The following is a 20,893-nucleotide window of genomic DNA, read 5'->3' as shown; positions in this document are numbered from 1 at the left end:
GCAGAGAAGGCCGAGCATTGAACGTTAGTCTTTTTTTTTTTTGGTTAAAGTGTAAATGCAAAACAACAACGCTTTAATACAGGGGTTTTACTTTTACTTTTGAAGGTTATCAAACCTGTTCAGTCCACATTCATCAGAAAATCCCTTTGATTTATTTTTAGGATTTATTCGTTTCTATTAGTTTGTCACACAGAGGAAAGCTCAATATGTCATCCAGGATAAAAAGCTATGTTGACTATCACAAGCTGATAATGTCTGTAATTTGACACCAGCCTTATCAACTTGCTAGCTGTTAAGCTGTAGCCAATTAAACTATAAAGCTGGCAATAGTTGTGCGTATCTGGTGCAATCAATGAAATGGCTTCATTTCTAGAGAAATGAAGTCCGCGCAAATCGCAGTCTCCTCAAGGACAAAGTCAACCACAAGCAGCTACAGAAGAGTCATTTATTACTCCGTTAGAAGAAATACAAAGATGGCAGAGAAACTGAAATCACATTACTGCTCTGAGCAGTAGAGATAACCACTGCTGCGCCCTCTTGCTTAGTTTTTAGGGGAAGAGGAGGGACACCGGTTCACATGCTTTGAGACGTCCGGCGATGCTTCTATTCTCAAATTCACATGTTAAGGCTGATTTCTGCTACACCAGGGCTGTTGGAGACTGGGACAACGCAGAGGTTTTCCCTCAAAGCGGGACTGAGAAGTGCAGCGATTAGTAACTACGTAGTGATTCCTCCGCCTGGATATCCGCAGAAACGCTGTCAAACAGCTGCAGCTGATTAAGAACACGTTCCTATAAGAGGAACTCAGCTGGACTGCTAATATAAACACTTTGGGGGGGGGTCTAGTGAACTAACACTGAAAGTCACATGCTGGAACTTGTAAAAACACTGCTGCTCAGGATCAATTAGCTCTCAGGACAGTCTGGGTGTGTCTTTAGTTCAAGATGAGCTAAACTAACACTGCAAGTCAGAAAACATTTTGTACACACCGAGTTGCTTTTTTTTTTTTTTTTTTTTCTTTTAGCTGTTTTGGCGTGTCGTACCATAAACAACGTGCTAATGCGAGTGTTTTTACACTTTCTGCACCGGCGTGCTGCTGTGTGGCAGGAGTGCTGCAGATATCCAGGGGAGCTGCTTGAGCTTCACATGCGACCTCAGATTTTCTGTCTAAATCTTGAGTTGCTAACTGCTGAGTCTTGTCGACACTGCTTCGCCGGAATCCTCCTGTGACTCTTGGTATTGCTGACTCGGCTCAGTCTTCCTCCGGTAAATGAATAAAACGTGCGATTAAGTTAGGAGAGGCTGGGAGAACGGAAGCAAAGCGTGGCGTGCCAGTCGAATCTGCCATGAACGCAGAGTGATACCAGCCAGAACACAGGTCTGATGTCCAGCCTGACCACTGAGCGGAACCTAAATCTCATAAATACTTTGATATTTCCTCCAGAGGATACAGTTTTCACTAATAAAGCAAATCCACATCTGATATAAGACACATTCAAGTACTTCCATTTATTTTGAGGAACCAATATTTAATCCAAGGATCACGAGAGCAGCAGTGACACTGAACTCTAAGAGCGGTGCCTCATGATTTCAATCGCGCGCGTGTGAGTGTGTACGTAAGTGTGTGCTGGGTGTGTGTGCGTGTGTGTGTGTGTCTGAGTAAGTCCAGTCCTTGGTGCGTTCCGGTCCAGCCTACATTTGGCTCAGGAAATGAGCCTGTCCGTTGTCCTCCAGGCGGCGGGTGAGGATCTCGCAGCCGGTCTCCGTCACCAGCAGAGTGTGTTCGAACTGGGCCGAGCGCTTCCCGTCTCTGGTCACCGCCGTCCAGCCGTCGGGCCACGTCTCATCCTGCCAGCCGCCTGAGCGAAAAACGCCATCAATTAAACACAGACGTGGTAACGCACCTGACCGGATACCTGCGTGGTGTGAAGTGCTGTTTAAATCTATAATGACCTGGTTTAAAGCACGACTGGCTCTCGGTGCCATTTAATCCTGTAAATCCCGATCATCGCTGCCAAACAGCCTCGGCTCGTCTCAAAAATCTAAGCTGGGAGTGTGAATGTGACCGGGGTTTTTTTTTTTTTTTTTTTTTGGCTCCAAGCGAGCTTTGGCCGACTAACAAACTTTGAGACGGGTATTTGTTTGTTTGTCTTCTGAGAAATCCGTGTGAATCCTGCTTTGGTCAGTTAAACTAAAGACAGGGAAAGCAAATTCCCCAAAAAAGCCAAATAAACACCACTAATCATCCAGGATTAGGAGGGAAAAAATACATTAATATATGAGGATCATGCTCAGTTCTTGTTATACTGCCTGTGGACTAGTTTTTAATTAATGCTCCGTCTTACAGATTCAGAGGAATCGTCGCCGTGTTCGTTATCCGACGCGACGGGGATTCTCACCTTCGCATATCATGGGCTCGATGGTGAACACGTGACCCGGCTTCATGACTCCGACCGCTTTGTTTTCTGTGAAACGGAGAAGAGCAGAACAATCACACGTCTGTCGGGACGCGTTAAAAAAAACAAACCCGGACTCCGTCGCCGTCACTCACTGGCGTAGTGTGGCACGTTGGGAGCGGTGTGGAACAGTCTGTGGATGCCGTGGCCGCAGTAGCTCCTCACCACCGAGAAGCCGTTGGCCTGGGCGTGCTTCTGGATGATGTTCCCCAGCTCCCTGTAGCGGATACCCGGCTTCACTGTTGGGGGAGAAGGACAGGGTCTGTAAAAGTGAACTCAGTTTGAATGATTAGGTGGGGGGAAATAAAATTACGGGACTCATTTGACTTGTTTTTAACATTTCAAGCAAAGAAACAATCCTGTTTTAACAGACATTTACACTGCAGGCAGCTTCCTTCTAATCAAACTATTTGGCTTTCTTCAGTCATCCAAAAAAAAAAAAATATGAATTTTCAATTTTCTGCTAATCAAAGAATTTTCCCAATACAACATTTAAAAAAAAAATCAACAACAAACAAACACCTTTATTGTTTCAGGATTTCCTAATCCCAATTAAATTGAATGTCTAAGTGCTCTCTGGTGGACAAATTATGCAACAGCATCAGTTTCAAAGGTGGCAAGGTGTTAAAATACTGATTACAGTTTATAAATCCATAACAACACAAGTCTTCTTCACCAGTTCTGTGGGAAACTAAAACAAAGCGGAAATACAATAAGGTCCTTGCCCGAAGAAGCTCGGTCCCTAATTAAGAGGTAAATAACAAAGAAGCCTTTCGGCTTTGGGCACACAGCTCTCATACTTTTCCCGATGTATTTTGTTTGTCTGGGCTTCAGCAAAGAATTTTAATGATTTTTAAGATTTTACAGCAATATTTTCATAATGATTACTGGTTCCACTATTTATCATGATTCAATGATATAATATTTTACCAAGAGCAAGTCAAAATCCCCTTTCTAAAAATGCTGTTTTAACGCTGCCTCTTGGCTTCACACACAATGTTTTGCTTCAGTCAGGTGTTGAAGTCGTGTTTTGTGTGGAATCACGTTGTGTCATCTTGCTGGACTGTGCTGGAATACACGCATCAGATTCCGTTACAACGGTTTCGTCTTTCCCTTCTGGGTTTGTGTTCAGTGATGTGATCCAGCTGCTCGATTTGCTACAGGTTTCACTCCAGGTGCCACTTTTAAAGCAACCTGAGCAGTTGGGGAGTTGAAGGGGTTTCGAGATTCGACCCACAATAACTCGGTTTGCCAGTGACTGTAAGACGCTCAATGCCGCCCAACGGAACATTTCTGAAGAGAACCGCACAATTCAAGTCTCATGACTCCAGAAGCTCATAACACACCTCCTCTGGTGACCGTCAGCTGTTTGGCAGTCATCGGAGTGTGTTACTAAGCAAAACCTTTGCACTGACCCCGTCGGTTATTATTACACACTTATCAGCAACATCCTGAAGTGTTGAGGCAGCAAAGCTGCATCGGATACCGGAGCTGAATGACTCAAAAGCATTAAAAATCATAATGGCTGTGCTTTGTTCAAACTAGGATTTACACTCACTGGTGGCTGAATATGCATCACTTTCTGTGTAATAATCTTTTGTTGTGTGACGTTCGGGCTCCGTCACTTTCAAATTAACGTCCGCTCCTCAGTACTTCAGCTTTTGTGTATACATTACTCACGTCTCAGACGTCACACACACACCGATGACGGTGATTTAGCGGAGGTAAGTAAAAGGACGAGCCGCGCACGGAGCCGGCGGACAAAGCACCCACGTCTGTCTGTCGAGCCGCTGCTGCCTACCGGAGTCGATGGCTTGCATAAGGCATTCGTATGTAGTCTGAACCAGCTTCTTTGCCCCTTCTTCCACGTCGCCGACGAAAAAGGTTTCGTTGAGGTCGCCATGGAAACCGTTGTGGTAGACGGTGATGTCCACTGTGTGAGCGTGGGAAGAAGAGTGTGTCAGAATCATTGTGTTCAACCTACATTCTGCTGTGTTTAACACCGGCGGTGAACAACCTGCCCGTAGCGGGTTCCCAGAAAACATTCACAAGGTCAAATATAATGTTCAATAGAGAAGGAAAAAAAAATCTGGAGAAAATTACCTACTAATGAGCTAACAGGGGATTTTTCTTCCCTTATAATCCAGAATACAGAGAGCAGACGATGTGACTAGCAAAAGCCCCACTGGTAAAGGTTAATGAAACTATTTGTCTTGTCGGGCCACGCAGCGAGAGATGACTTGCTGGCAAGTGCTCCATCAGACGCTCTGAGGGGAGTGGCGGATGGAAGACATCGCCTTCGCAGAAATATTCATAAAGAGGCTAAAATTGGCCAAACTCCTGCTGACACTCTTTCAGGATGCTGGGACAACCATTTGTCATGGAAGAGAACTTGTTCTTTCCCCCTACTCTCATTAATAAAACATTCCCCCATCTTCCAAACTTAGTGTAACTATTCCGAGGAGCTGGTCGGACACTGAGAATATGACTGGACAGGGAAAAAAAATAAAATAAAAAGGCTGGAAGCTTTCAAAATGCAGTTTCCAGTTTCATCCATAGAGCCGTCAGGGAGATGAGAGGGTGTGTCGTGTGATGAGCGCACCGTTGAGGATGTCTCCTTCTTGCAGGGGTCTTCTGTCGGGGATCCCGTGGCAGATCACTTCATTGACGGACGTACAGCAGGACTTGGGGAAGTTATAGTAGTTGAGAGGGGAGGGGTAGCAGTTTCTGGCTGTGCAGGCCTGAAATAACAAAGATCACAGTTAAGAGTGAAAATTCTTCTTTCCAGACACGCTGACAGGAACAATGTTAAACTCCGCCTCTTGTGAAAAGTAATTCCACACCTTCAGCAGCGTGATTCAAAGTTGAATAGAAAGTCAAAAGTCAGCACAAGCCTAAAGTTTCTAATCTCTTCAGTGTGAACTCATTTATCAAAAACACTGAAAGTAGATGATTGTCTGTTCATTATTTCTGTGGTGCCACAGCGCTTCTCTTTGAATGGTGTCCAAATTGTTATGAATATACATTTATGGAATGAGTAGCAGAGCTGAGAACAGGACTGCAACAAGAAAAACTTTCCAAAATCCTCTTTGCCCATACCAAGCAGCTTATTCTGCCGTGCACTCCTGTTTAGATCCTAATACCGCGGACGTGCATGCAGCAGCAGCAGCAGCAGAGCCTCCTGGCCTCTTGCTGAGGCATTTCAGGCTGCTGCGTAATAAATATTCTCATAAGCTCAGTGGATATTTAAGGGATTGCTGGTTTGTGTAGACACTGATAAGTCGGGGACATGTTATTAATTGTAAATGCATACTGAGGATTTGTCTTGCTTGTTGTTTATGGATTTGTTTTGGATTCTAATGGCTTTTTTTTCCCCCTACACAGCATGTGGATTGTGCTTTGCACTGTGGGAGTGTTTCCCAAAAGAACTGCAGCACGTGCTGTTTTTCTGCGCTGAGATTTCCCACATTTTAACTGCAGCAAAATATCATTTTTTTCATGCATTATGTGTCATCTGTATACACACCAGGTGAACTGCATGATCGATTTCCTCTGTGGTAACACCTGGCTTCACCAACAGAGCGGCGATGTCCAGAACTTCTCGCGCCAGCTGCAGAAAAACACACGTGTCAAAAAACCGACCTGCAATAGAAAGCAAAACTAACGGCGGGGGAGCCGCAGCTGGCGCTACCTTGCACACGATTCTCATGCCTTCGATGTCCTCGGGGGGAAGGATCTTGATTTGTGACGTCCCCTTCAAGAACTGCTCCGACTCAGACATTCCTGCGGGAGGCAAACAAGGACAGACACCGAACGTCACTCACATGTCAATACCCAGCGAAGCTGATGAGCTCGCTCCGCTACATCCCTTTCAGAAGCAGCTGCTGTCAGTCTATCGGTTTTTACATGCTCGCAGGTGGATTTACATCCTCCAGATTCAATATGAGCTTCCATCACAGGTGGCGGTTCAAATCTTAACATTTCAACTTTTAGCTGGTTCTAATGAATACGCTGTAAGACGGCATCTGAATTCATCCTTTGTGTTAACTTTTACCTTCTGTGGTGTCTGACTCCTGGCAGCTTCAACAGGTCAAACAGTACACAGTTAATTTAACTGCAAACAGCTCATTCAGTCACTCAAAAAAAACGTCTTTCAGACATGAAGCAGGGCTAAAGTCTACTACTGGTGCCTAGTCTACTGAGAAAGCTGCCGATTTCTTTTTGTTTGTGACGCCAACATTATTTTTCTCGTCTCATCAGAGGGAAATTTAAAGGACTGTAGATGTCAAGGAGTTACGTGAGGAGCACAGTAACACTTATCCTGGTCCCTACTTGTGCTGTGGGCTTGAGGACGATCCTGGTTGGCATGGAAACTTGAACTTCAAACAGTAATTTCTTTAATAGGTTCAAAAGTTGTTAACATTCTTTGGCTCAGTTGGTAGAGCATCGTTCGGTCCTCAAATTGCAGGTTTAATCCAAGCGAGTGTGACACCGAAACCCAAATTGCTCCCGATGGGTGGACTGAGTGTGCGTCAGTGTGTAGATGTGTGAATGTAAATAAGAATATAAAGTACTTTTGGCAATGCTGTGGCAGTGAAAAAGTATTTTATAATTTAAGCTTGCATGTTATCTTCTCTTTGGGTTTCCTCCCAAAATGCTCAGACCTGATTGTATGGAGGAACTGGAATCATCAAATTATGATGTTCTAACTCTTCACTCTTGTCGCCAACCAAATTTAAACATTTTTAGTTTGCAAACCAGACCTGAAAGCGCAGAGTGCCAACAGATTGAGCACAAAGTGTTTTCATAGAGGAGTTTAATGCAGTGTTTTCCTGCTCGAATCCTGAGAATCTAACAAATATATCAAAGCTGCTGCTGCTGCTGCGGGTAACTAGCTGCTCCTGCAGAGACGACACTACAAGCTGCAGCACCTGAGCTGAGGCAAGCTCTAATGACGCTCACACTGTGGACTCGGGAGAACAGACAGGGGCGGGCGCTATTAGAGAACGGCAGAGAGCGTGGGGCTGAGCGCAGGAAGCCGCCTTATCAATCGAAGCCGACCGCTGTGGACTCAACCAGATCCCGGCGTTCTTATTATTACTCTGGAAAGTGCACACAGACACTTGTTGGTCAAAACACGGGCGTCATCAACAATTCAATGATGTATAATTTATTAACTCCGCAAGATGAATGCTGGATGAACACGCACTGTTGCTTAGCAACATAGACATGAGACCGATTTGTGTACAAGTTCAATAAAGCCCTTCTTTAACCCCCCGGAGCCTACAGTGCGGAGTGCAACAGTCAATTCGACTTACTGATGCTTTGATGCACTCGCTCTCGAGGGACGCAAAAACGTGCAAAAATAAAATCTCCATGCAATTTTTTTTGTGCTTTTCTATGAGTTGCAAACGTCACGGTGGCATCCGCGGTTGAGAAAGAGAACAGCTCCAGGTGAGCATGGAGATTAGGATGTGTTGGGAAACATCAGCCTGCTACAATTATGCTTCACTCACCGACTATGCATCACAGGAGAGTGAAAAGAGACTGTAACCATGACTACCTGAATAAGGATCTATGCAGCCTGATGACAGGGATGTGGAGGTTGCCATGGTTGCACAGTGAATGACTTGCCCAGAGAAAATACATGTATATTAAGGCAGGTTAGAATGATCACAATGTGTGATTGTTTACATAAAAAAAGAAGTAGACGGGCGATAAAGAAACGCAGCGCGACTGCAGACCTGTCAGCGGGTTTACTTTTCACTTCAATAATTCCAGCACCAACAGCGGGCACAGATCAACCAGAGATATTACAGTGCTGTTCAACCAGTGCTTTAAAATAAACACTCTAGGGGGAAAAAAAATCATATTCTGTGAGTCCTTACCTTTAAAGCAACATACTGTATGAGCAGTGAATAGATGCGATCAGGATATGATTTTTGCAGAGGATTTATCTGACAGGGGTGGGTCTTCAACAGCAACTATTCTATATGTAAATTGTTTGATATTTATCTTCATTTTTACCTTTTTCCTAAATAAAACCATTCTTTAAAAGCACAGATCATACTGAGACAGTTAAGTAAAATGAAAGATGAAGGTGCAAGGTTGGCAGACTTTGCAAAGGTTCTTTATTTCTTAAGAAATCTAAAATCTGAGCATTAAGAGCCACTTAAAGTCTTTTCAACACATTTCTCAACAACCTCACTGGATATCAAATGCTGCTAAAGTACAAGGCACCTTGCACCTGACGCTACAAAGGAGGTTCGCGCTTTGCTTTTCAGAGTAATCAGGTTGAATAAGTTCCTGAAAAATTCAGGCCTTATCTACACAACATTTTTTCAAGTGAAAACGCATCGTTTTTGCATTTTGGTTTCAGAAAAGTTTTGTTTATTACCTTATTACAGTAGAGCTATTATCCCACCACATGCCTGCCTGTGAAGTTTAATTTTCAGTCATTCATACCAGTTTTCAATAAACTGTTTTTGAAAGGGCTTAATTAATGCTTCGACAGAAAAACCTTTTAAAGTTGACACCTTAATACACCACGCACGGAAAACACGTGGTCTCGCATCTGTAAACAACTTCCAGCTTCTTGGACAAACCACACTGATTGAAACACACGAGCTGCAAATCGCCGGCTGTGAAACGAAAACACAGCTGCGAAGTCAAGCAGACATTTATTCACCCTGCAACACGAAGGAGCCCGGGTGTTAATCTGAGCTCGGCGAGGCCCACGGGGCCGACCGTACTGTCCTGTCGGCGCGGCGCTCTCGGGCTGACGACACGCTAATCGACTCATCTGTGTATTCATGCAAACGTGATAGAAAACACACGCATGGATGAGTGCATTGTCCCGACCGCCGGACTGTACTGTGACAGGTTGAGCCTCCTGGTGAATCCGCCTCATGGGCTGCTCGCCCGCTGCAGCTGTGATAGTTTCAATGTGCTCTTTGCTCGTGTGACGCTCACGAATTTGGCCACCTACACGAAAACGACCTTTCAGAGTTTAGTTCAGAGTAGATGCCGAAATCAGTACTGAGAACACAGGGAAATTACACAACGTTTCAGTTTATAAAACGTTTTTCGGTAAACCTTTAGCGGCTCTGCAACACCATCAGACAAACAGCATATTAAAGCAGAAACATCCAAGTCAGAACACTTCTGACGCCCGTTATGGATGTGAGAGGGAAAGAGTCATTTGTGTGGCAACCGAGAACAACTTTTGCTTTGGGTGACACTGGATTATAAAACCAGCAAATTACAAGAAACTTGAAAAAAAAAAAATGTTGTAAAACTCCAAACCAGCTCATTAGCCTGTGTACCAAAAAACACAAGCCTGTAATAGTCCATTGTTGTGTTGTTGGATGGCATATGGTACCGGTTAACTGATGACTGCAGCGTTTTAAGCATTTTTCCCCATAAAGACAGCGAGGATTTTCACATTCATCTGCTGTCGGACCTGATGTAAAAAAGAAAAAAATAAATCTGGCTTTTCTCTCCAAACATGTTGGCTTTGTGTGAAAAAGAAAACCTATCTGATGAAGAGAAAGTGAGGAAAAAAACAAAACACACATGCAGACACAATGAACCACATTATGTGCTTCTTAACCAGCCACAAATATCTTCGAATGGCCATTCGCTCGGGGCAAATGTCCCACAAGTTGGACGATTAGAGGAACCACAGAAACTAAATGGACTAATCTGCAACAGATAATGAACTGAAGAGCAGCATAAAAGATTGGCACAAAGTTAATTCTATAAATTTTTAGGAAGAATGGATTCATTCAGAATAACTGCAGCTGAACAAACACATATTGAATTAAATCTAAAAACAAATTGAACTGAACCCAACCAATATTAATCAAAAATGATATTTCAGGAGGTAAAGCGGAATGCGGCTCTATTGAGCAGGCAAAATGAAATCACACCTCTATCAGCAAAAAGGAAGAAAAAAAAAAAACTGAGACTTGAAGTACTTACAGTATAAAGAGTGATTCTCCTTTTGCATGTGTTAAAATGAAATGTTTTTTAATCAATAATATCGCTGGACTGGATGCAGATAAAAAAAACGGTGGCAGTGGCTTTAGGGGAAGACGTGAAATGAGGATAACCTGTTACCTCTGGGATGATCAGCATAGTCGGGTCTTTGGATGTCACCCGGGACCAGCCTCATGGGAGTCTGCAAAGAAGGCCGAGACAGACAGGTCACACCACTGAATTCACCTTGATCAGAGCGGCACAGAAGAAAAAAAACCCTGCAGCAAATCACAATATATGACTTTTAATGCTATTACAAGGATTTTCACACACACAGTATTCGCCCAGTTTCTAATCGCCACCTGTAGTTATGACAACACCACCTGTAGTTATGACAAAGTGTGCTGAAATTAACGAACTGCTGTTCCCATGAAGGAACGTAAAAACGTAAAAACGTACGTGTGAATGGATGAAAGTGCCAGATCATGTAAAGCGAGTCCAGACCGCTGAAGCAGTCAGAACGTGTTGTATTAGTAAAGTCCATTTAAATTCAATTTTCACCCGCCCATCCATCTTCTTCCTCACGTACTCCTCATGGGATTAGGGTGGCAATACGAAGAGCCATTACCAAACCGACCGAGTGATTAAATCTCTCCGGCGTGTGTGTCCTGAGGTGACCTTGGAGTCGTGTCTCAGCTAGAAATGCCCAGTGCACATCGATTGGACACCATCCGGATTCGTCCAAATTAGACACCGAAACTGTGGATTTTTCACTTGGAGTGAACTGCATGTGTCCACAACAGCATCCTCTGAGCCTTTACCACGCACAGCTTTTTATGCTGCATGAAAAGTGCTCCATGAGTGCAAGTTAATCGATCAATTCTTTCAATTACTGGGAAACAGCTTTGTCTTCTGCACAACAGTTACTGGATTACTGTACAATCCCTCCTTTCATCCTGCGTTTGGATCCCAAGAGTGTTAAAACTCCCCTACCTGGAGGTAAAATTCCTCCCCCTTACCATGACGTTACTTTAAAAATGAGTTTAAAAGACAAACCTACCAGAGGATAGTGAGGACGTAGCTTCCCAGTGTAGCGGTAGCCCGGCCATGGGTCTGTGTTGATGTCTCTCTCCACACAGTTTTTAGATTCATTCTGGTTCTTGTCTTCCTCTATTCGGGAGGGGAAAATAAATAAATAAACAACAGGGTTGTAAAAATATCTTGCACAGCCTTCAAATGAATATGGAAAACAGTTTCTACAGCTGCACATAAAGCCACAGACATCGTCGGGCGATACTTACTGGCTTTTTTGTGCAGCAACTTGTGAGACTGCCAGCTTCCCTTGAAACATTCCTGGAAAAGAAAATTGCCAGCAGTGAAATTCTCACTCTGTTTCTACTGAAGCTGAAAACGATCCAACCGACTCGTAATCTAAATATGAACCGACACTGCTTAGTTTTTGAGTGATATGATCAGATTTTTTGCAGTGCCAGAGCAACACAGCGGTTTTACCATCATTAGGGATATTATATAATCTTCTATGACCATGGGGAGGAGATCTGACATGGGCCCTCCAGAGAGGGCTTATTTTGACTAGATTACAGTTACACGCATCAATCAAGATCCCTTAAAAATGTGTTAATGGTGAATATTACGGACAGAACTTTAGGAGACTCATCAGACCATAGCGGTCGCTAAAGTGTTGGTAACTGCATGGACAGCGAGCGGCAGAAGGGGGGAGCAACATGGTCAAGTTGCAAAGCCAAAACTGCAGCCACAGCTACCACTACTAGAGCCAGAAATGCTGGTTTCATAAGAGAAGTAAAGTAAAACGGTCACCCAAGTTATGATGCTCAGAAACACCAGTCAGAATGTGTCTTGACAGTATTGTGAAGGTATAGAGAGAGAAATACCATATGGATGCCATGAGGAATTCAAATTTTAAATAAAAAAATTCACTTAATTAAATCCGTTACTCATGTTAAACTCACAAATACACAATTATTAGAAACACGATTTAATTGTAAAACAGCATGTAAAGAAAATTCTTGTGTTAACATGTGAGCTAAGGTGCAGTTCTTGCAGAATTTCTCATGAACTTCTCATTCAAAAGGCTCCTTCGATTTCAACTGACAAGTCTAGTTTAGGAGGTCTAGTTGTCATTACAACAGAATGAGCAACCCAAGCGTAGCAAGCAAATATTAACTCTGAATGCACCTGTGCAAACTGTATACAAGGAGTTAACTTGCACATGTTTAAATATGCATGCTTCCAGGACTAAAACTGCACCTGACACCTTTTCAAGGGGAACTTTGGCAACTTCCTGCAGTCTGCACACACTCACAGGTCGAGTTAAATACATGCACTGTCAGTTTGGACTAAATCAAGGACTGTTGAGAAGACTGATCAAAGTACTTCTAGGGCAGATTTCTGCATGAGCTGACAAAGTAAGTTCAAGTGCGGGGGTTAAAGAGGATGACATTAAGCGAAATACCTCGAAACCCATGATTTTCCTGCAGCAGATAGCTACATGTTAATTCACACACTGACAGCAACACTACTTTTAAAGCCGGGTTATCTTTTTTTTTTTAGCAAGTCGGCTAAGCTAAACGCTTTCCCCCGGCCTGCAGTCTGCACACACAGGCCCACATTCAGCCCATTTCCACCTTACTTTAAATAAACATGTCGCGACACAACATGCAAAGTTGAGTTTTGATAAACGCCCGGCTCGTCGCTGTGAGGCGGCTCCTCGCGCACACATGTCCACCTAGCATGGCAACCAGTTAGCAGCCTCGTGATGAGGGCCCGGGTCTGCGGCTAAACGGCCGCGAACCGGTCCGAACCGAGCGGGGCGGCGGTACCTGTGAGCAGAAATAGGAGCCCTGGATACCGAGCTTGATACATGTGGGACACTGGAGTTTGGCGTCCTTGCTGCAGCCCTCTGTCTCACACTCCCTTCTAGCCTCGGTGCTCGCCATGCCTTCGTCTGCGGGAGGGGTGGAGCCGCCGCCGAGCAGCCGGCCATCCAGCGGCCGGCGCACGGCGCATGTGCGCGGCGGGGCCCCGTCACGTCGACCCGGCTCCGGCCAATCAGCGGAAACTTTCCTAACAGAGATTTGTAAGATGGCGACCGCCGAACCGGTGAGCACTTTCTGCAAATAACATGTCAAAACATATGGGGCGCTTCTCGCTTTAAATACGGGGCGATGTCGTGTTTAAAGTTGACGGCTGACGTCCAGCCTCGGCCTCCGGTAGATTGTTAGCGGCTGTCGGGTGTGTGTGCGCTCTTTCGGGGAGTTTTTAGTTAGGTCTGCTGTGCCACGACCCGGGCGTAAAAGAGGAATGCTTATACGGAGATGTCCCAACTTTAAGGCTGACGTTACAGCTTGCCGAGGGGAGCCACCGGGCAGAACTGCACTCAGACATTCAGCCTGTTTAGCGTTAATCTAAGATTATGTGGCGACGCTGTCGTCGAGAAGCTTATTTCCAAGACCTTTATGTTTTATAATGACTTACCTAAAGTTCGGCGTGTGTGATTTTGCGTAATAAATCGGTCACTCTGTAGTTTGAGGGTGAATTGAAGCTGTCAGTGGTGGAGACTGGCCCCTGCTGACCTCTACAGCGTACATGTAGCTGTCTCAGCAGCGAGGTTACACGGCGATTTTCACTTAAATGTACCTTTTGTGGCGTGTAAGTTAAGGTGTTTCACAAGCCGAATTAAATAGGGTTTCACAAGTTTTCGTTGGGATAAAGGCACAGAAACCCTAAACAAACAGAGGCACTGTTAACTGAAGTTAGCTTGATAGACTCCTCCACATTTCATTTAAATGCCTTACAGATGTTTGACTTTTATGCCAAACAGTTCGTTTTTACGAGGATTTTGCGATTATTTAAGGGATTTATAATGTCAGATTTGAGATTAAAAATACACAACAATAACTTTGTAAATTCACTCATTCTCTTGTGTAGTTTTAATCTTCGTCCCCACTGAAGTTAGCAGCCACATGGCTCAACCCTGGTTGTGGGTGAAAACCTCTGAGCTGGATGTAGCAGCTGCAGGACACAAAAAATCCTCCATGTTCTCACTGTTTACTGCCCCCTCCTATTCTCCTCTGTTCCCCTTCCCCCACCTTCTAGGAAAATCAACCCAGTCCACCCCAGCCTGAGGAGGATGGAGCTGGGGAGAGCGGACAGGAGATAGTGAACCCAGAGGCCTACATCAAGCACCCCCTCCAGAACAGGTCAGCTTCTGCACATCCGCTGCTTTCATTTGGGCATCACAATACAAACAGCAGCCAGTCCCAAAGATACAGCCTGTTCAAAGGTCTCTCTCTCTCTCTCTCTCACTCTCTCTCAGAGGATCAATGGTAGCTCTGTGCACCTCAGCAGACTAGTGATCCCCAACCTTTTTTTTTTTTTTAAACCCAACACCTCCTCTTTATTGAGCCTGAAAAATCTGCACATTCTCTATTTGGGAACTCATGTAACCTCTGGGGCAGGGATCAGCAACCCTTGTGATTAACAGAGTCATTTTTGTAATTCTTTAACCTTTAAGATGAGGCAAAGTTTCATATGTCCATTAGTTTTGAAAAAAAAAAATTGCTCTTATGGTGCATTTATGAAGTTTCATTCACAATTTAGAATGGTAAACATTTCATTATATTGTCGGCTCTTTCTGTACCTGATTTTAACAGTCTCATCCTTCTTTTCCGGAATTTTTCTTGCAATTTGGTATGCAAGAATAGAATAAAAAAATAATATAATATTCCCAGAAGAAAATTCCTTTAAGCATTGCTCCACAAAGAATAAATGGGAAAAAAAATATCAAATTGGACAAGAAACCCATTAAATAAGTAAATTCAAATATGTACAAGGTTTAACGTTGACTAATAAAAACACAGAAATGAAGAAACTGAAACACAGCTAACACTCTACAGGGAGGCGTTATAGTTTTATGGCCACAGGAAGGAAGAACGGTGTAACCATTTTATGTCTTTTTTAAGCAGTTTTTCTTGTTTTGTTTTTGTATTTCCTTTTTAAACTTTTTCCCATAAAAGATGAATGTAATCCTTTCTGTAATGTCTTAACAACTCACGTGTGATTGATCGGAATTCTGAATTGTGGTTGGTTAATGTGGAAAAGTGGAGAAAGAGGCAGCAGCACTGAAATAGTTTATTTTATAACTGTAGTTATTCACGAATGTATTGCTGCCAAAAGTAGTGGCATTTCTCCCACCACTGAACATCATGTACAGTTCCTGTTTGTCTGAGACCATCTATGATACAGACGACACAAAATAAGCTCAAATGATGCATTTGTGTTGTTGCATACATGTCAAAATGGGATAAAAAAAAGACATCAAAGATCAGACTGGTGCTCTGGGTGACACTCTTCTATGTTTGATCTCGAAGTATGCGTAGCAGCTCACAGAGAAGTGGAAGCGAGCCGTGAATCGGCCATTCAGCGAAGAACAATGAGCGCTGTGTTAACAAACGAGCTGGAAGCTCAGCCATATGCTCAACTGTCACAGATGTCACAACATCTGGGAAACCCAAAACTGTGTGTCTTTTAGATTCTTGAGAAGAGTGCTTTTTTTTTAACTTAAGTAAATCAACAATTGGAGCATGAAGACACTTGAAACGTATGAGGCAGCTTCTCAGAATAAGGACTAGACACGACTGTGCTCATGTATTACATATACTATAATGGAGGTGCTGTGATTCGATACAGTTAAATACAATAAATATTTTCCCTCACTGAGACAATTTTTGTAACACAGAAGGAAAACTGTGAGGGCTGTGTGTGATTCAGACAGAGGACAACCCTGAGGGCAGAGTTTTCACTGGTGTACATGTTGTACAGTAGACAGATTTAAAATAAAGGAAAATATTATGGGGGTATCTTGCTGCCACAAAGAGCAACAACAAATCAAGATGAACATTTCCAAATGATCAGAATAGAATTTATCATTTTGGAGCAACTTCTTTGTGCTTTGTTCTTTGCTCTTGCTGCCACTGCGGTCTTGAGTTACGGTGGACTTCTTGTAGTCTGCTGTGCCGGAGTCTTTTCATTTTTCCCTCAGACAGGCTGTGATTGCCTGCGATGCTGCGGTGACCTGTCCGGAGAGGTTCACCGTCTCTCTTTCACTCGGCTCCGGCTCCCTCCTGCACCGAATACAAAGAAGCCGCGGATGAATATTTGATGCATATTTAAATTCCACAAGGATATTTATGTCCGCGTGGGTCAACTAGAAAAGCCAAACGCTACAGAAAGCTGAAAGAGATGCCAGACCCTCAGTGCAAAAAGTTTAGATTTAGTGCTGAAACATTTGAAGGAAGTGTGTCGTCGGTGCTCCTACACACCTCATTTAAATGAATGCCTTATTATGAGACTTTTGGATGGTCTGTTCATTTAAATCAGGTGTTTTCAGCTATAAATAGTTATATTTGCTATGCATTTGCAATGTGCCAAAGAGGTCTGAATTTATATCATTTCACGTTTCTCTCTCTCTCTTTCTTTTTTAATTTTTTAGCGTTTTCTGTAGACGGTGCTCTCATTTAAACTCACCCTCTGAGAGAGGAGCTGCTTTAATTGCTGCATAATACTTCCAGCAGTCACATTTCCCTTTAATGTACTCCAGCTTCAAGACTTTGAGTGCGTTGCTGAGTTATGAGGGGACTGCTGAGCGTCGCGCACGCGGCTCAGCACAACGTCACAATTAATTGGGCCGAGAGAGTGACGGCGTGATTTAGAGAGCGGTTCGCACCGACGCCATCCAGGTGCATCCATACGACGCGAGTTTGCTCTAAAGCACAATGGCCTCATTTGCCTCGCGCGCATAATTAGGGGGCTCGTCGCATTGATGCGGATTCTCTTTCTCCTCTTCTAACAGATGGTCCCTGTGGTTCTTCAAGAATGACAAGAGCAAAACATGGCAGGCCAACCTGCGACTCATCTCCAAATTTGACACAGTCGAAGATTTCTGGGCGTAAGGAGCTTTTAATCTCATCTCCTGTGCGCGCTCCTCGATCAAAGTGCAGAGATGTCGTGGCTATACCCCGTTGAAATCATCCCTCAATCTTTTTGTTGTTTCAGCCTCTACAACCACATCCAGCTGTCAAGCAACCTCATGTCTGGCTGTGATTACTCCCTGTTTAAGGTACCTTTGATTTATTCACCTTTTGAGGACGCAATGGGGGCATCGAGGGGATCAAACACATATTTAAGTAGAATAATGTCGCGTTCAGCTTGTTTGGTCAGTATTTCTATAGTGTGTGTGTTTTTTAGAGCTCACTGTGAACATCTGCAGAGGATTTCACACGAAACATATTCTATCTATTCTACGTTAAGCCATTTGATCCACCAGTTTCTAAGTGCTTGTCAGTAGATTGCGGGTCAGCCTCTTGAGAGGCTCACAAGCCTGAGCATTTAAAAGGTTTCAACATAACAGCCATGAAGTTTGGAGATGTTTCTGACAGCATAATGTAGAAAAACATCCCTCAGGCAGAACAAGAGCCGAGTTAGTTCTCGGGACGAGACATGCAAGTTTGTTTTCTGCAACCTTAATACTGTATTTTTCATTTTAACACGCTTTAAAAGATCATGAAACATCACGGGATGCGGATTTTGAATATGTGAGGATACCCTGAGTGAATCACTTGAGAATGTGGAGGAGTGAAAAAGTTTTTTTTTTTCCTGTTTGTTTTATTTCAAACTGTTGAAATGTGAAAGCCCCCGTACAAGCGCGTGTTTGGGGATGTTTATTGACCATGTAAACCACCGCTGCAGGATGGCATTGAACCCATGTGGGAGGACGAGCGGAACAAGCGTGGCGGGCGCTGGCTGATCACACTCAACAAGCAGCAGAGGAGATTAGACTTGGACCGCTTCTGGCTGGAAACTGTATGTTCGCTCCACTCCGTGTCCTCTCCTCCAAACCAGTGGCTCTCTTTATCACATCTTTTAGCTTCTTATCTTCATCACAAAGTAGTTCCTCTTATTAGCCACCGGCAGCCATGATTAGCACCGGCGCGCTTATCGTTATACGTATTGCTTTGGGAAATGAGTGATTCTGTTGACTGATAGCTCTGAAACCTGAGAGGAGCCGTCGCGGCGCTGTGCTGTAAACAACAAAGTCTGAGAGCAAGTGGAAATGAGGTTTAAAAGTAACTCGATAGCATAAACATCACACCTTTGTCTGTTCTGAGAGGATTTCAATATGGGGCTCATCAGGCCACCGCAGCTTCTCCTCCTCATCCTCTTCATCCTCTCTCCAGCTCCTGTGCTTAGTCGGAGAGGCCTTCGACGACTACAGCGACCAGGTGTGCGGCGCCGTGGTCAACATCCGCACTAAAGGAGATAAAATAGCCGTCTGGACATCAGACTATGAGAATCGGGAAGCTGTCACGCACATAGGGTGAGCCCTCCTCCCCGCTTTTCACTCCAAAACCTTCAGTGTTTCCACTCTGCCCTCCTTCCTAACACTCTGCTTTTCCCTGTCGACAGGAGAGTTTACAAAGAGCGTTTGGGGCTCCCCATGAAAATGACTATCGGCTACCAGTCCCACGCGGACACGGCCACCAAAAGCGGCTCAACCACCAAGAACAAATTTGTCGTTTGAGCATCGCCCCCATGTGCCTCTTTTCATATTCTTGTCTTATTTGTTGTTTGTGCATATGTTTACTTTGCTGCAAAGACTCTGCGGAATGCAATCTGGAAGGAGACAGAAAAGAAAAATATATATATCAAGATGCCAAATGTTTCCATAGCCTGCCCGGGACACTCACACCACAGGAAAGACAAACACACCCAAGGAAAACAGCTGCACACAAATCTTCCAAAACACTAACAATGAGAGGGATTAATAGTGAAGTATATTTTGAGTGCATCATACTCTATTGAAAATAATTGTGCTGATTTAATTTTTAATTTCTTTCTTTTTTTTTTCTTTTTTTTTTTTTGAATGGCAGGGAATCTTGAGATGCAAAAACAATGCGTATTCTCTCCCCACCCCCCTTTTTTTTTTACAGCATGGTTGGTTTGCTGTATTCTTTAATGACATTAAAACATTTTAATTTATTATATTAATTTGCCTGCATATTATTAGTTTGTTAGACTTTTGTTTTATGCTCCTTTTTTTTTTTTTTTTTTTGCTTTGAACTGTTGCACGTAATCAACCTTTTTAAAGTATGTCATGATGACCCATTTTAATTTGAGTGTTGATATAATTAAACATTGGTTTTGCAGTTATTAACTGTTCAGTTGTCCTTTATTTGTATTTGGGTCGTCTTTTGTGCTCTGCTTTGAGTAATAATTAGCCGTTCTGGTGCATTGTTATAATAGATAATACTCCACAAAAGATTTGGGTTCCTGGATTCATCATTTGGATCTGACTAGTTGTTTGTGTTCATAATTATGTAAACATGCAAAAAAATGAAATGAGGTTTTTATGGGGGTTTTTTTGCACCTGAAGGTATCAGTGTTGGCCTCATGATACCAATTTTCAGTAGGAATTATTGAAATTAAGATATTTTTAAATCGCATATATTGTGCACCACGATAAAAAAGCCTTTCAAGTTTGAATTTCAAAGTAATTATGACACTTTTAGCCCACTTAAGATGAAATCATGTCGTGTTTGGCTCCTGAACAAAAATGTGTTTGACAACAAACTGATCATATGAGTATCATGAAATGTTCTTTTGCTCTCAGACGTGTACCCATATTGCTTTTTCAAACTTAGTGTCACATGGCGTTGGAGCGGACAAAGGTGTGAATTACAGAAAACAAAGCTTTACTGAGAGGTCAGGGTGCAATGGTCGGCCTGATAGGAGATAGCACGAAAGCAGCAAGAGTTCTACCAAAGTTTACTGAAGATTATGTCAACGCATCACGGTGAAGCAGATGAACCCCTTTACCGTGACTATAAATATTTTTTTAACATTGATTTTTACATGTTTTCAGTATTTCTCCTTTGTGAAACATGGGGATCACAAACCGGACATTCGCAAAACACCTTTTAAGTTCTGTTTTTAAAACTTTATTTGCCTTTTTTTCTGTCTCCATGCCTCAGTCACCGATAAATGATTTCATCGTTAAAGCACAGTGATGCTGAACCACTAGATTCTGACTTTTATCTGCCAAAATTGGCAGACAGGAGGACTGCTGGATTTCACCACCGCTTAACACAGACACAATCACGCTCCAAAAAACCGGAATGGCTGTGAAAAGTGCCAAACTCAGTCTCGCTCACTGGCCCACACATCCCCCACCCTCTTAAGATCCTTAAAATGTCACTGTAGAAGAAATTTTGAAGAAATAAAGAAAAAAAAAAGGTTACATTGGCCAACATGGCTTTCTGTCTCTGCTCGCCGCCGTCGGTGCGGCATTAAAAATGTCATTTCTGCATGACAAATGTCATCACGTTCTCGAGGACGGGCTTGTTTAAGCCAGCAGGCAA

At 43.4% G+C, this 20,893-nt stretch overlaps 2 protein-coding genes across 2 annotated transcripts; one reads left to right on the top strand and one right to left on the bottom strand.

The window, feature by feature from the left end:
- Nucleotides 1–431: 431 nt before the first annotated feature.
- On the bottom strand, nt 432–13,446 carry metap1 (methionyl aminopeptidase 1). Its single transcript, XM_030116610.1, has 11 exons — nt 13,298–13,446; nt 11,738–11,789; nt 11,497–11,606; nt 10,578–10,638; nt 6,148–6,239; nt 5,983–6,066; nt 5,059–5,197; nt 4,258–4,389; nt 2,552–2,695; nt 2,400–2,465; nt 432–1,859 (listed from the first exon to the last, which is right to left on the bottom strand). Exons 1-11 carry the CDS (start codon nt 13,412–13,414, stop codon nt 1,693–1,695), a joined length of 1,164 nt encoding a protein of 387 aa, XP_029972470.1. The 5' UTR covers nt 13,415–13,446; the 3' UTR covers nt 432–1,692.
- On the top strand, nt 13,407–19,694 carry eif4eb (eukaryotic translation initiation factor 4eb). The gene is made up of 7 exons (XM_030116612.1): nt 13,407–13,577; nt 14,574–14,677; nt 17,329–17,424; nt 17,532–17,595; nt 18,225–18,338; nt 18,713–18,852; nt 18,942–19,694. Exons 1-7 carry the CDS (start codon nt 13,413–13,415, stop codon nt 19,054–19,056), a joined length of 798 nt encoding a protein of 265 aa, XP_029972472.1. The 5' UTR covers nt 13,407–13,412; the 3' UTR covers nt 19,057–19,694.
- Nucleotides 19,695–20,893: the final 1,199 nt, after the last annotated feature.

The sequence above is a fragment of the Salarias fasciatus genome, chromosome 19, assembly GCF_902148845.1.
Source record: "Salarias fasciatus chromosome 19, fSalaFa1.1, whole genome shotgun sequence".
Taxonomy (NCBI): Eukaryota; Metazoa; Chordata; class Actinopteri; order Blenniiformes; family Blenniidae; genus Salarias; species Salarias fasciatus.
Note: the sequence above shows the minus strand (reverse complement) of the source record. Positions and strands in the feature narration are given on the sequence as shown.